Genomic DNA, 11,920 nt, shown 5'->3' with positions numbered 1-11,920 from the left:
CTAAAACATCTGTGTTATCACTGTTTTCATCACAAATCCAAAAAATGTCACCATATGAGCTATTCTGAAGAAAATTATCCCAGCCAAAACCAGCACACCTTTTTATGTATTGAATCCCAGAAAGGATTGGTTTAATCTGCAACGAAGCTTCAGTCAGCATGCTTTATATACCAAAATGCCTTACTGCTAACAAAACTTGGTGCATGGCCTCAGCTAGGAATTTTGATAAAAGTTTTAAGAATATGGTCATGCCTCACATTCTGAGGAAGCTGCACACAAGGGGGATTGGTTGTGTGGGAGGACGTAGTTGGTGTGAGGTTGTCAAGTGATCCTGCGGGGTACAGGCAAAGAGGTAACGGCCTCTAGTTACTGTCTGACAGTTCTGTGTATAACTAACCCGTGCTGTCCTGTGAATGTGCTTTTTACATTACTGTTGGGATGGGAAGGGGATGAAACAAACATGTGGAAGATACTAGCTGGAGATCTGCTAAAACTATGACATGTTTTTGGTTTTTAAAGCCAGTAGGATTGTTACTTTCTGTCCATGTGCACACGCCTGTTAAACGGTACATGAATTAACTGTCATGGAGCCCTTTGGTATTGGCAAGGTGCAGAGACTTGAGACAACTATTCCAAATACAGGGAATAGCTGCATTTGTAGCCTAGGAGGGCAAGCTGAATCTTTCTGCTCTTTATAAATGAGATTATTCTTTCAGTTCCTGACTGACTTACTGAAACTGGGTATTTTTAGGTTTTATGTGACACATTTGCTTTACTCTGAAAAAGTACACTAGCTAATCCTTGCTGCTGTGTCTTGGTGCTTGCTATTTGAAGGAAATTCCTTCAAATGTCTGTTCTTTCCCCTGCAGCTGTCATGTCTCATGTTTTCTTGCATCGTGTTGACTCATTGTGGCTTAGTAAACTAACAAGAATTCTTGACAATTGCTATGTCTCTGAATGAAAACACCACATACCAAAATGTAAATCTTTTCCCTTAATTGCTCTTGGATGCCACAAACCCACTTGTGCCCTTCCCAAATGGCGAAGGCTTTCTGTGCTCATGCTGTGGGAAAGATGAGTTCAGTGTTGTTTGTGGAATGGCTTCCAGTTAACAAGCAAATAGCTTTCACTGAAGATAGCTGAGCTGAAATTAAGTCCTTAAATATGTAGGGATTTAAAATAAATCCCCTTCAAAGAGTGCATGTGGGAGAAGGGAAGGAAAACTAATGAAGCAATATTTTTCTTCTAGATTTTTTTTTTCCATTTTATACCTGTGAATACTCTGCAATCCAAAGATGGCAGCAAACAAGCCTAAAGGACAGAATTCATTGGCTTTACACAAAGTCATCATGGTGGGAAGCGGTGGCGTAGGAAAATCTGCTTTAACACTACAGTTTATGTACGATGAGGTAAGAATCCACACTATAAATTATCTCAGGTGTCTGTTGCATAGTGCTGTTTATTAGTGCATTCATTAGTGCATTTTTTTTTCTGAAAGGATTGAAATATATATGATGGGGTATGAAAGTCAGCAGTTAAATTGGGCAAAAATATTAGTTGAGGTTAAGAAAATTACTAGAAACACCTGCAAAGGTGTAACTGGCTTTTTTCAGACATCTGTGCTATTAGATGCTCTGTCATATCAGTATATTTTGTCATTTTTCACTAGATGTAGTAAACTTATTAGCTATAGCATTATTACACCTATATAGTATTATAGCTGAGAGCTTCTTCACTTGAGTGGGTTGCATGATGCCTGGGATGATGACCATGTTTTTCCATGCTTTTTGTGCTGCTGTTCAAGACAGCAAAGAGAATTTGTTTCTTGTTTCCATTTTTCCAGTGAAAAGTCATTCTTTTTGATTAAATTAAAAAGCAGAAGTTACAGCTTCAGTGTCCTTTAAAAATTGATACTAAATATATTCCAAGTCAGGACTGTCTGACAGCGTAATGGAACGCAGCCAGATGTCGTGCTTGACCAGAAGCTTGGGGAGTGCAGAGACATTGATGTTTTGCAGTTACCTCTGGCATTGCCTTGTAATGGCTGAAGAAAGCAAAAACCTATAAACTGCTTGGGCTGATGGACAGCCAGCTTTAACTAGGAATCGTTTGAGTACTTCATAGCCTCAATACATACACACACTTATTAGTTACTATAACCATAAAGGGTGGTGGTTCTATCCTTACAGGCAAATAGAAGCATTTGCCTTGTACAGGCGTGATTTTCTATCATGAATGTTTTGGGTTTGTAATAGTTTGTTGAAGATTATGAGCCCACCAAAGCAGACAGCTACAGGAAGAAGGTGGTTCTGGATGGGGAGGAAGTCCAGATCGATATCTTGGACACGGCGGGGCAGGAGGACTATGCTGCCATTAGGGACAACTACTTCCGGAGCGGAGAGGGCTTTCTCTGTGTCTTCTCTATCACAGAGCTGGAATCCTTTGCAGCAACTGCAGACTTCAGGTAAGTCACAAAGCAAGATAATTATTCTGATTAAGGTGAGTTAATTACAAGTAATTTTTTTTTTTTTTTTGGTTTATAATATCCTTATGATAGTCCAGATTGGATGACAGCTCTTACTATAGCCACATTTTGAACAGATGCCCAGCCATGCCTTTGTTATCTGTACCAGTTTAGATATCTTTGCTGCTGTGTTTCTGAGTACCAGAAGGGCTATTGCTACAGAGCACATACACAGCAATGTTCAGAAGGCTTCTGCCCTTTGTAAACAAGTGTCGCTTGGCACTTGTGCTAAGAAGCAGTATTTGTGAGTAGGCATGCTGCTGTCCAAAGGAAAGGAGCTGAGAAAAACTGCTTGTAGACCATGTGGTTGCATGTAAGGTGTGTACAATACTCCCCAGAGTTGTCTTTTTCAGTTGTGGCTTCACATAGAGGATTAAGTTGTGTTTCTCTTAACCTTTGAAATACCACCTGGAAGAAAAGGGCAGCTGTAGCATTTTGTTAGTCTTGTTTTATACTAGAATACTTCAGAGTTATAAAGATGATGTGACCAGTTTGCCATTGAAAACTGTGCAAAAGAACCACATCCAGTGAGGTCTGTCTGTACAGTCCTAGGCCTGTGAAGTATGTGCATTGTGTTTTGGGAGAGTGACATGCATGGTATCAACAACACCAGTCTTTCTGCCTCTTAGGGGTGATACTATGAACAACAACAGTGAGAAGTATCTATGCAATTTGTGTGGAGGCCTGCTGTAAATCTGTCCCTTTGGTTCAGCTGGAAGGAATTTTCCTCTGTAGAAGATACTGATGTAAAAATTTGAATTTACAAGACCAAATTCTGCATAGAGTTCTGCAGAGCATTCACCTTCCCCATCAAAGTCAGCATTTTACTTAATAGGGACCGACATGGTAAAAGCAGTTTGGAACTGGATCTTTTTGGTATAATAAAGACTTAACAGGATAGGGTGTTTTAACACTTTTCAGGCATGCAGCATATTAAAACCCTTATAATGCTAAAAGACTATTAAGCAGACAGCAATACATTACAGGTGTTTAATTTTGGCTGGGAGAGAAAGCCTATTTAAATCACTCATTACTCATTATTAAAGAAAGGACAAAAGACTAGAGGGTTGTGGATTTTTTTAACATTTCCAAGTGTAGCAAATTAGGAGAGCAGATGATCTTTGAGATTAAAGTAAGGAAACAAAAAGAAATTATCTGCATCCAACTGAAATAAGCCTTCTCAGAGATGCTGTCACAGTTCAACTTAATTAGCACTAAGTATTAGAATATGTTTAGTTTAATCTCTTAAGGGAAGAGGTGGAGGTATGGAGAGGGGAGAAAGTGACCTTTTCCTCATCTAGTGTTCTTGGCTTTGTGTCTATAGATGTGTGTATGTATTTTGAGGGAGGGAAGAAGGGAACGGCAGGCCTTGACTGGTTTGCAGGCTTGTCCTAGGTATTGTCAGCCGTGGGGGACTATTTAGTTGAGCTCCTTTAGAGTGCAAAATGACCTATTCAAATCTGTTTAAAATCCTGTTAATGCTTCAAAGTACATGATCCTGTATGGCTCTAGGAAAAGTCTTACTTTTCCAGCAAAGGTGAGTGTGAACAATACACATGCTGAGACAGCAAAGGTGGGAGAAAAAAATCCCTTCAGTGAGGAGATTAAAACTCTCCCCAGTCCAAATCTGAAAGTGCCTTTCAAGTTGCCTTTGAAACTGTAGAAGCCTAAATGCTGAAATGGAACTGAGAAAAATTACGTTCTGCTCTGTGTGCAAGTAACCTGTATCTCTTGGAGGTACAGCTGAAATACCTTTGGTGGTGTTGAGAGGCCTGAGGGAATGCTACTTGAGACCAGCATGAAAGCAAGTGACAAGAAGAATTTGGGTGTTTGTTTCCATGGAGTTTAGTTCTGCTGGAGTGCCAGAACTCTAACAGGAGAGCTTTTTACTGTTATTCTATGCCTTCAGTAAGGTTCCTGGTGGGTTCTGAAGTGCCATTGCTCCAAGTGATTTTTTTATGATAGAAAGCAGACCTGCAATGACTAAAGTTTTAAATATTTTGATATCTTAGCAGTTCAATAAAATGTGGCCTTGCTTTGAGGAGAATGGGTCTGGATCTAATTTATTTTCTTTTAAATTTAGATTTCAAGCTGGCATATCATTAATTAGGTATTTCTTGTTTAGGAGGTGTCAGTCTTCATAGAGGGCTCAGAGGAGAGTATTGCCAGCTGGATTGCTGTTAGATTGACTCTTTACAGGGTGAATTGGCATCACCTGAACAATTAGTATCTAAAGCTACCAGGTTTCAGCAGAAGTCTTATTTACACAGATACCACAGCGATGCTCCAAGTTTGCTTCTGGCCCCACTTCCTTATTCACTGACTATAAAAACTACTTTTGGAGAGCTGCAGACACTGTTAAAGCATTTGCATTGATATTTGTGAAGAAGAGAAGGAATGCTGCCTTAATTCCACCTCAGACAAATGTGGTGTTACACACCAGAATAGTCAGAATAGCTGTCTCAAATATTTGTTGGTTTTAAAAAAAGAATTATGGGCTTGCTGCAGTTTCCCAGCCCTGCGAGTAGAATTCCTCCACAGGACTGCATGCTATTGAAGCTTTTTATAACATCAGGAGGATCCTGCTATACACCAAATCAAGGCCCTTAAGAGTATCAGTTAATTAACTCTCTTCAGCTTCCGTCTATTCAACTTTAAGTCTGGCAATAGGTTTCACCTCAGCCAGCAAAAGGAATTTGTTACTCAGTGCTTTCTGCTGGTGCTTCAGAGTTTGCTCTCACATACCAAACCATTGGTGGAACTGAGTTTTCTTTACAGCTTTAAACTCTTCATCCTAGCAGTGCATCCAGTAGAAAGGTCTGTCCTTAAAAATCTGATGTATGTACAACCTGTATCTGTGCACTGGCTTATAGCTGAATGAAGCTCTCTGTAGAGACTGAATATAATTGACTTCAGAAAGATTCTTGAAAGGAGGAGATTTTTTTCTCTTGGTATGACATTGACAATTTTATCAGCTTTAAAGATAGCACGTGCAGTTTATTAGGAAAAAATCAAGTGTAAACCTGAATTTTGGGTAGTTTAAAAGTGGCAATCTCAAATAGTAATATAAAGGCAATGGTAAATGCTCTCAGGTAACACCTTTATTAAAAGGAATGACTTAGAGATTCTCATTTAAACCAATCCTGTTCTTTTATTTCCTGACTCACCTTCCTTCCTGGAGGACTAGTTGCCTGTCTCTGTGCTCACTGTGTATAATGTCGTAATGAGGTTTAAGGTTTTACTGTTATGGAAGCTTCATGAAAGGAATAAATGGGTTTTCACTGTAGATGGAAGGGTATTTAGTCTGAGGGGTTTTTTTTTTGTGTGTGTTCTAATAATAGTACTTCATGCAAAGCTTAATTTTCTTTTCCTTTCCTTTTTCTTTTTCTCCAGGGAGCAGATCTTAAGAGTAAAAGAAGATGAGAATGTTCCTTTTTTGCTAGTTGGTAACAAATCAGATTTGGAAGATAAAAGGCAAGTTTCTGTAGAGGAAGCAAAAAACAGAGCTGATCAGTGGAATGTGAACTATGTGGAAACTTCTGCAAAAACACGAGCTAATGTTGACAAGGTAATATCTGGCCTCTTAATACAATGAATTTCTCCATCAGTTTTTACTTCATTCCTCTTTTCTGTGGATCATACTCTGCATGTTCATCACTTTAGCAATTATTTTTGTGAAATTTGAATTAAATGCTCTTCTTCCTTAATTTGCAAGGAGTGCGTGACCAGGTGACTTCATGTAGAACAGTGAAAATGTTTGGCAGAAGTTTATCCCATCCTAAACTTCAGGGAGTCATACAAGACATTAATTAAAAATGTCTTGAGGTAGCTATTTTGGCTTAGGCTTGATACTGTGTTTTGTATAACCAGGGGACAATGTGCTTCTGAACAGCAAGGAATGCTGTCTGATCCTCAGCCAGAACAAAACCATTTACAGCAGCAGGCCAAGGGAGGGATTGGAGCCTCCTCTGCCCCCAGTTAACCAGATGCTTGGCTCTATGTTGCTCCCATGAAGAGCAGATGAAACCTTTTAAGATCTGAAGAGCCTAGAAGTGCCTCATGAGTTTTCATGGTTAAAACCTGTTTCAGAAGATTGTGGGATAAGAGGCAGAGAATCTGTCTCTAAGATGATAAATTGATTAGTTTTAAGTATTTCAGCTGTAATCCTAGAAGACAGGACTTCCTGGAATACAGAATTCAGAATAGCTCTCAGCCTTGTAGGCTGCAAGAGTAACAGGAGTGTGGCAAAAGAAATAGGTAGCCTAGTTCAGTGTGCCAACCTTTCCTCTCAGAGCTAGTGCCAGACTTGATCACACATTGAAAAATCCTCTGGTGTAAATCCTGATGAGCTGTCAACTGCAGCACAACAGCTGCAAGGTGAGTTGGCTGTTGCAATAACAGACAGCTTTGACTGTTGTCTCCTCTCAGTTGTCTTCCTCGAGAAGCTCTGAATCCAGTACTACAGTAAGAACTTTGTGCTGTTCTGTAGAGAAAATTAAGTCAATTATATGTATTCAAGACTGAGTTTTGCTGCAGCTCTTTGTTGTTAGAAGCTAGGACCTCTCTTAGTTTTGGTGCATGGTTGCAGTTAAGGTCTGTGTTATTTAAAGAGTTGCTATGGAGAAGTTAGAGACTCCCTTTTTACAAGGAGTCACATGGAAAAGACATGGGGTAATGAGTACAAGTTACTCCTGGGAAGGTTCAGGTGAGTCACAAGAAGAAACTTTTTCACAGTGAGAACAATCAGCCATTGGAACAATCTCCCCAGGGAAGTGGTGGAGTCCCCAACACTGGACACTTAAGATTCATGTGCACAGGGTGCTGGGCTATGTTGTCTAGACTGTGCTTTTGCCAAAAAAAGATTGTACCAGATGATCCTTGAGGTGCATTCCAGCCTGGTATTCTAGGATTCTTAAATATTCTTCAGATATTCTTAGTTACTTGGAGCATCTGAAGTCATGGGGTTTGTTACGTGGACTTAAGTTACTATTCTGTGGGAAATCTGGGTTCTCCAAATTCTGCAATAGTGGGTTTGTATCTGTGCTTAAGGAAGTTGACAGTTGCATTTTGCCATTACCACAGATTTAAATACAAACAAGTAACTTAGTGCACTTTTTAGAAATCTAAAGGCAATCTTATTTCTTGATGGAAATATTTTGTTATGTTGACTTTCTTCGGATCCCACATACTGAAGGTTGGTGCTTTTGTTGCAGTCAGCATGAGATTAGTGTCATTTCAAATAAAAATGTACTGAGCTCTGTGAAGGAGATTTTCAGCCCCTGCACTGCCTGTGCTTTACAGAAATGTATCAGGTCCCATGACAGATCTAGAGAACATCTCCCGAGAGAGAAAAGGTCTTAGAATTGCTCAGCTGGGTGCTTACAATAAAATTTAAAAAATGACTTGGTTTGGTGTAACCTCCTGCAAGTCAAGATCTGCTTTTCAAATTAATAAAATAGCTGTAAGCTGTCCAATTACAGTGCCTTAACTGACAGTAGGATCTCTCTTAAGTCATTGGTGTATCTCCAACTTTTTAATTTTTGTTTTCTACTGAACCACCTGATGAAAACAAAGCTCATGTGTACTTTTAGATGGTAATATGGCAGCTGAGATTACCTGTTCTAAAAAATCCCTCATGGGGTTATATGATGGATAACTTTGTTTTAAAGGAAATGCTGATTGATTTATTTCCCTAGACACTTTGTGTGTAGACTTATATCATGGGACACGCTGACCATGAAATGTTCAGTGTATGCTTCTGCTCCATTAAGTTTCATACTGTTCCAATATGCTTCTAGAATTGGATGTTGCACTTCTTCAGCCTTTACAGGTCATCACTGAACATACTCAAAACATAAATTGATTTCCTTGAGTCTCCTCAGGAAGTTGTAGACATTGCTTTTTTAAAAATCTTGTCTGCTGGTGAGACTCTTGTTTCAATGCTTGTGGAAAATTGTCTGACAGGATTCCTAACCAAATACCAGAAGACAGGGGAAACATTCTGGTACCATGAAAGAAGCAGGACTGCATCATACCAAGATGACCTTCAAAACTAGGGAAGGATTTGATGAATTAATGTTTGCTTCAAACTTGTTGCATATAATTGATTTTATTCTAAACAACTGAAATGGAGATCATCAGTGATAGCTTGAATTAACTCCTATGTCTGTGACTGTTTTTGCACTGACATTCTTAAATCTTCTTTTAGGTGTTTTTCGATTTAATGAGAGAAATTAGAGCCAGAAAAATGGAAGACAGCAAAGAAAAGAATGGGAAGAAGAAAAGAAAAAGCCTAGCTAAGAGGATCAGAGAAAGATGTTGCATTTTATAATCGAAACCCTGAATTCCGTTCCTACCCCGACCATACTAATAAAAAACATAATTTATAAGCATGCCACTGAAGGCTCAAGTGACTGGAATTACTCTAACATGTTGGAAATTGTAATGTACCACTAAAAGCATGAATTGGAGCTGCACTGAAAGTCAAATTCACTGAAAAAAGATGATGTGGCTTCAAGAGAAGCAAAGTTCAGTCCATTTCATAGTTGCCTACCTTCTCTCACATTTCTTCTGAATGTAGTGTTTCATAGGCAGTCTTCTTTCACAGTGAACAGAGGGGGGAAGTATTACCTTGTGGGTTCTTGTAAAGCATACTTTTTTATCACTGGTAATTGTTAATCCATCTTGTCTTTGTTGCCTTGAAAATGACAATTGTGAAGGTGATCCCTGACAAAGGGGTATGCAGTTGTTTTGCCATGGAGTTCTGCAAACGAGATCATAATAATGTATCTGCAAACAGTTAGGATGGGGGAAATTGTGTGGTTCTGCATTACCTGATGAGCCTGGAAGAATGACGTAACCTTTTACATCTGAATATGCCTTAATTTGAGAACCTAACCATAGCAGGCTGCTTAGTGGAGGGTGTTTTCCAGCGGGTTGCAGGGAGGCTGTCGGCGTGCGGCGGCGCGGGGCTGCCCGCTCTGTGCTCTGTGAGGGGCTTCACTCACCAGCTGCCTGCTAGCAGGGTCTGTTCTCTAAAGCTGTGCCATGCTCTGCTACTGTGACTACTACAGAGCACAGTCTGGCAGCTGTAACTCTGTCATCACTAGGGTAGCCTAAAACTAGAGGGTCAGAATCCGTACAAGTCTGGTGTCATGGCTATATGGCACAGCAAAGCCTGGAATGGTTGTTAAAAACCTCATACACTGAGACCTAGAAACTTCCCTTTTGAGTAGCTTGTCTAGCTGTTCCTTGGGTCTTGAGTGACTGGAGGTGGGTGGAGCAGAGGTCATTCAGTAGCGCTTATGTGTTTTGGGTTAAGATGATGTCTGGGAAGTCCTGGTCTCATCAGTTAGTTTCTTTTGTGCTCCTAACCCCAGCTAGCAGAACATGTGGAAGCCCTTTGCAGGGTTTCTCCTGTTTGATCTAGTTTATGCTGATTTTCAAATGGGGAACATTGTAGCTACTTTTTCTAGTTAACGTGGATATTAAACAATCAAACATGCTTTGCAATACAAAAACACTTACCCCGTGCCTCCAAAATCCCCAGACCAACTATGATGCCCCAGTTGCTTCAGAAGAGCAAGCATACTGGCACACAGTTGGTGTGCTGCATCTGAAATAAAAATATCCCAGAACGTTTGAGGGTTTTGGATTCCTCAGGGGTGAGATGGGCTGGATCAATTCTACAGACTCTTAGATTTTTTTTATACATGTGTAAACCTCTAACTGACAGTTTAAAATGTGATAAAGCAAACTAGGTAACAAATATTTAACTTCCATGCTAGCAGACATTTTAGGGACTCAAGTGTTACCAGTTCTATTTGTCGTGTTACATAGTTATCCATAGGAATTTTGTATGTACATTTAGGTGACTGCCAAGTGCAGAATTAAAGTTACTCATGTAACTGTGGCAAAAGAGCCGCTCTGCATCTTCCTGTGTGCTCATGGGGTCCGTCTAGCCAGGGAGTCTGACCACCAACGTTGTGACGTTGCTTTGGAACCTGTATGCTGGGAGCTGAGGTGTTATGAAGCCACTGGGCACCTGAAACTGTCCTGGCTGATGCCTTAACCTCTCCTTTTCTTTGCTACTTGAGCCATTGAGAGATGAATAAACTTCCATTTTTTTTTTAAATCCTTGTGTAGTGTTAATTGATAACTATGGGACTGATCAGCTTGGTTGTAGCTGAAGCCTTTTACCCAGGGCTACCTTATCCCTACTTGCTGTAACAAAGAGTATCTGTAAACAGGCAAACAAACTTGTTCCAGAAGTATTTTTCTCTAAGAATGGAAAGTGAGATTTATTAAAAAAAAAAAAAAAAAAAAGGTATTTTAGTTCCACTGTCTCTCCTCCTAGAAGTTGAAGGTACCTCTGTTACATGGGCGGGATCAAGAGGTTCCATGGTGTTTCCCTCCCCTTAGCCTCAGCCTGGCAGTCCCTGTGTAACCTCCTGTGAGGGCTCTGTGCAGAGCGACCCCTTGGGCCATTCCCTTGGCAATCCTTATCCCATGCAGCACGCTCCGTGTCAGAGCCTTGTGCTCCATGGATCCCCCTGCAGGAGCAAATAGTCAGCTGCTAATAGGTGAGTGGGGCTCGCTGAAACTCTGGGCATCCTGGTTGGGACACCAAGCTCTGCAAAGCCCCTGTGGTTCCACAGCTGCAGAGGCTGGATCTGCTCTCGGCGCTCCTGATCCCACGCAGAAGGCGGAGCCACGGCTGCTGTTACCTGAACACCCCTGACCCACTGAGCTGCACCACATCTGGCCCAGGTGGTCAGACTGAGCCTCCAGCAACGGGGAGAGGACACTGAGAGCTGACAGCACACCTGCATTTCTGAGATTTCTCCAGTTGCTCTCAGACATGCTGGCACTTAGAGCCATGGGGGTGCAGTCAGTCCTGTGTGTGAAGTCTTTCTCCCCAAATTCCACTTGCCAGTGTTTTGCTTAAATTATTTGATCTGAAAGGAATGACTGGGTGTGCTTTTCAGAGGTGGCTTGTGAAGGGAACCTCTCCTTGCCTCTGTCTGGGGGAGCTTCAGCTGGTTCCTAAAATGAGAAGGTTGGAAAAGCCATTGCAGTGAAGATCCTAATCTCCCAGGGAAAAAAATCCCTTGGAGGAGCCAAGGCTTTGAATCTTCCCAAGAGGCGTCCCTGATGGGGGGGTGAGAACAAGGGGCGTCCCTGCTGGGGGGGGGGTGAGGAACAAACCCATCGGTCTATCCCTATGACTTGGCACCAAATTCTCATCCCGCAAACTGAGTCCAAAAAGGAAGGATATTTATAAACGTTTTTTTTGTTCCTGATGTGTCAAGTGTGGGGATGGGGCTGTGGGCAGACAATTGTTCCATGTCATCAGCACAAAACATCTTTATCTGCATCTGCAGGGAGCAGACAACT

At 41.0% G+C, this 11,920-nt stretch overlaps 1 protein-coding gene across 1 annotated transcript; it reads left to right on the top strand.

Annotated features, from left to right (window-relative positions):
- The first annotated feature begins 1,254 nt into the window (after positions 1-1,254).
- RALA (v-ral simian leukemia viral oncogene homolog A (ras related)) lies at positions 1,255-8,916 on the top strand. Its single transcript, XM_008947210.1, has 4 exons — positions 1,255-1,409; positions 2,256-2,464; positions 5,918-6,092; positions 8,733-8,916. The coding sequence occupies exons 1-4, from the start codon at positions 1,296-1,298 to the stop codon at positions 8,853-8,855; spliced, it is 621 nt and encodes a 206-aa protein (XP_008945458.1). The 5' UTR covers positions 1,255-1,295; the 3' UTR covers positions 8,856-8,916.
- The last annotated feature ends 3,004 nt before the right edge of the window (positions 8,917-11,920 follow it).

The sequence above is a fragment of the Merops nubicus genome, unplaced genomic scaffold (assembly GCF_000691845.1).
Source record: "Merops nubicus isolate BGI_N331 unplaced genomic scaffold, ASM69184v1 scaffold29110, whole genome shotgun sequence".
Taxonomy (NCBI): domain Eukaryota; kingdom Metazoa; phylum Chordata; class Aves; order Coraciiformes; family Meropidae; genus Merops; species Merops nubicus.
This window is presented reverse-complemented; position numbering and strand designations above follow the sequence as displayed.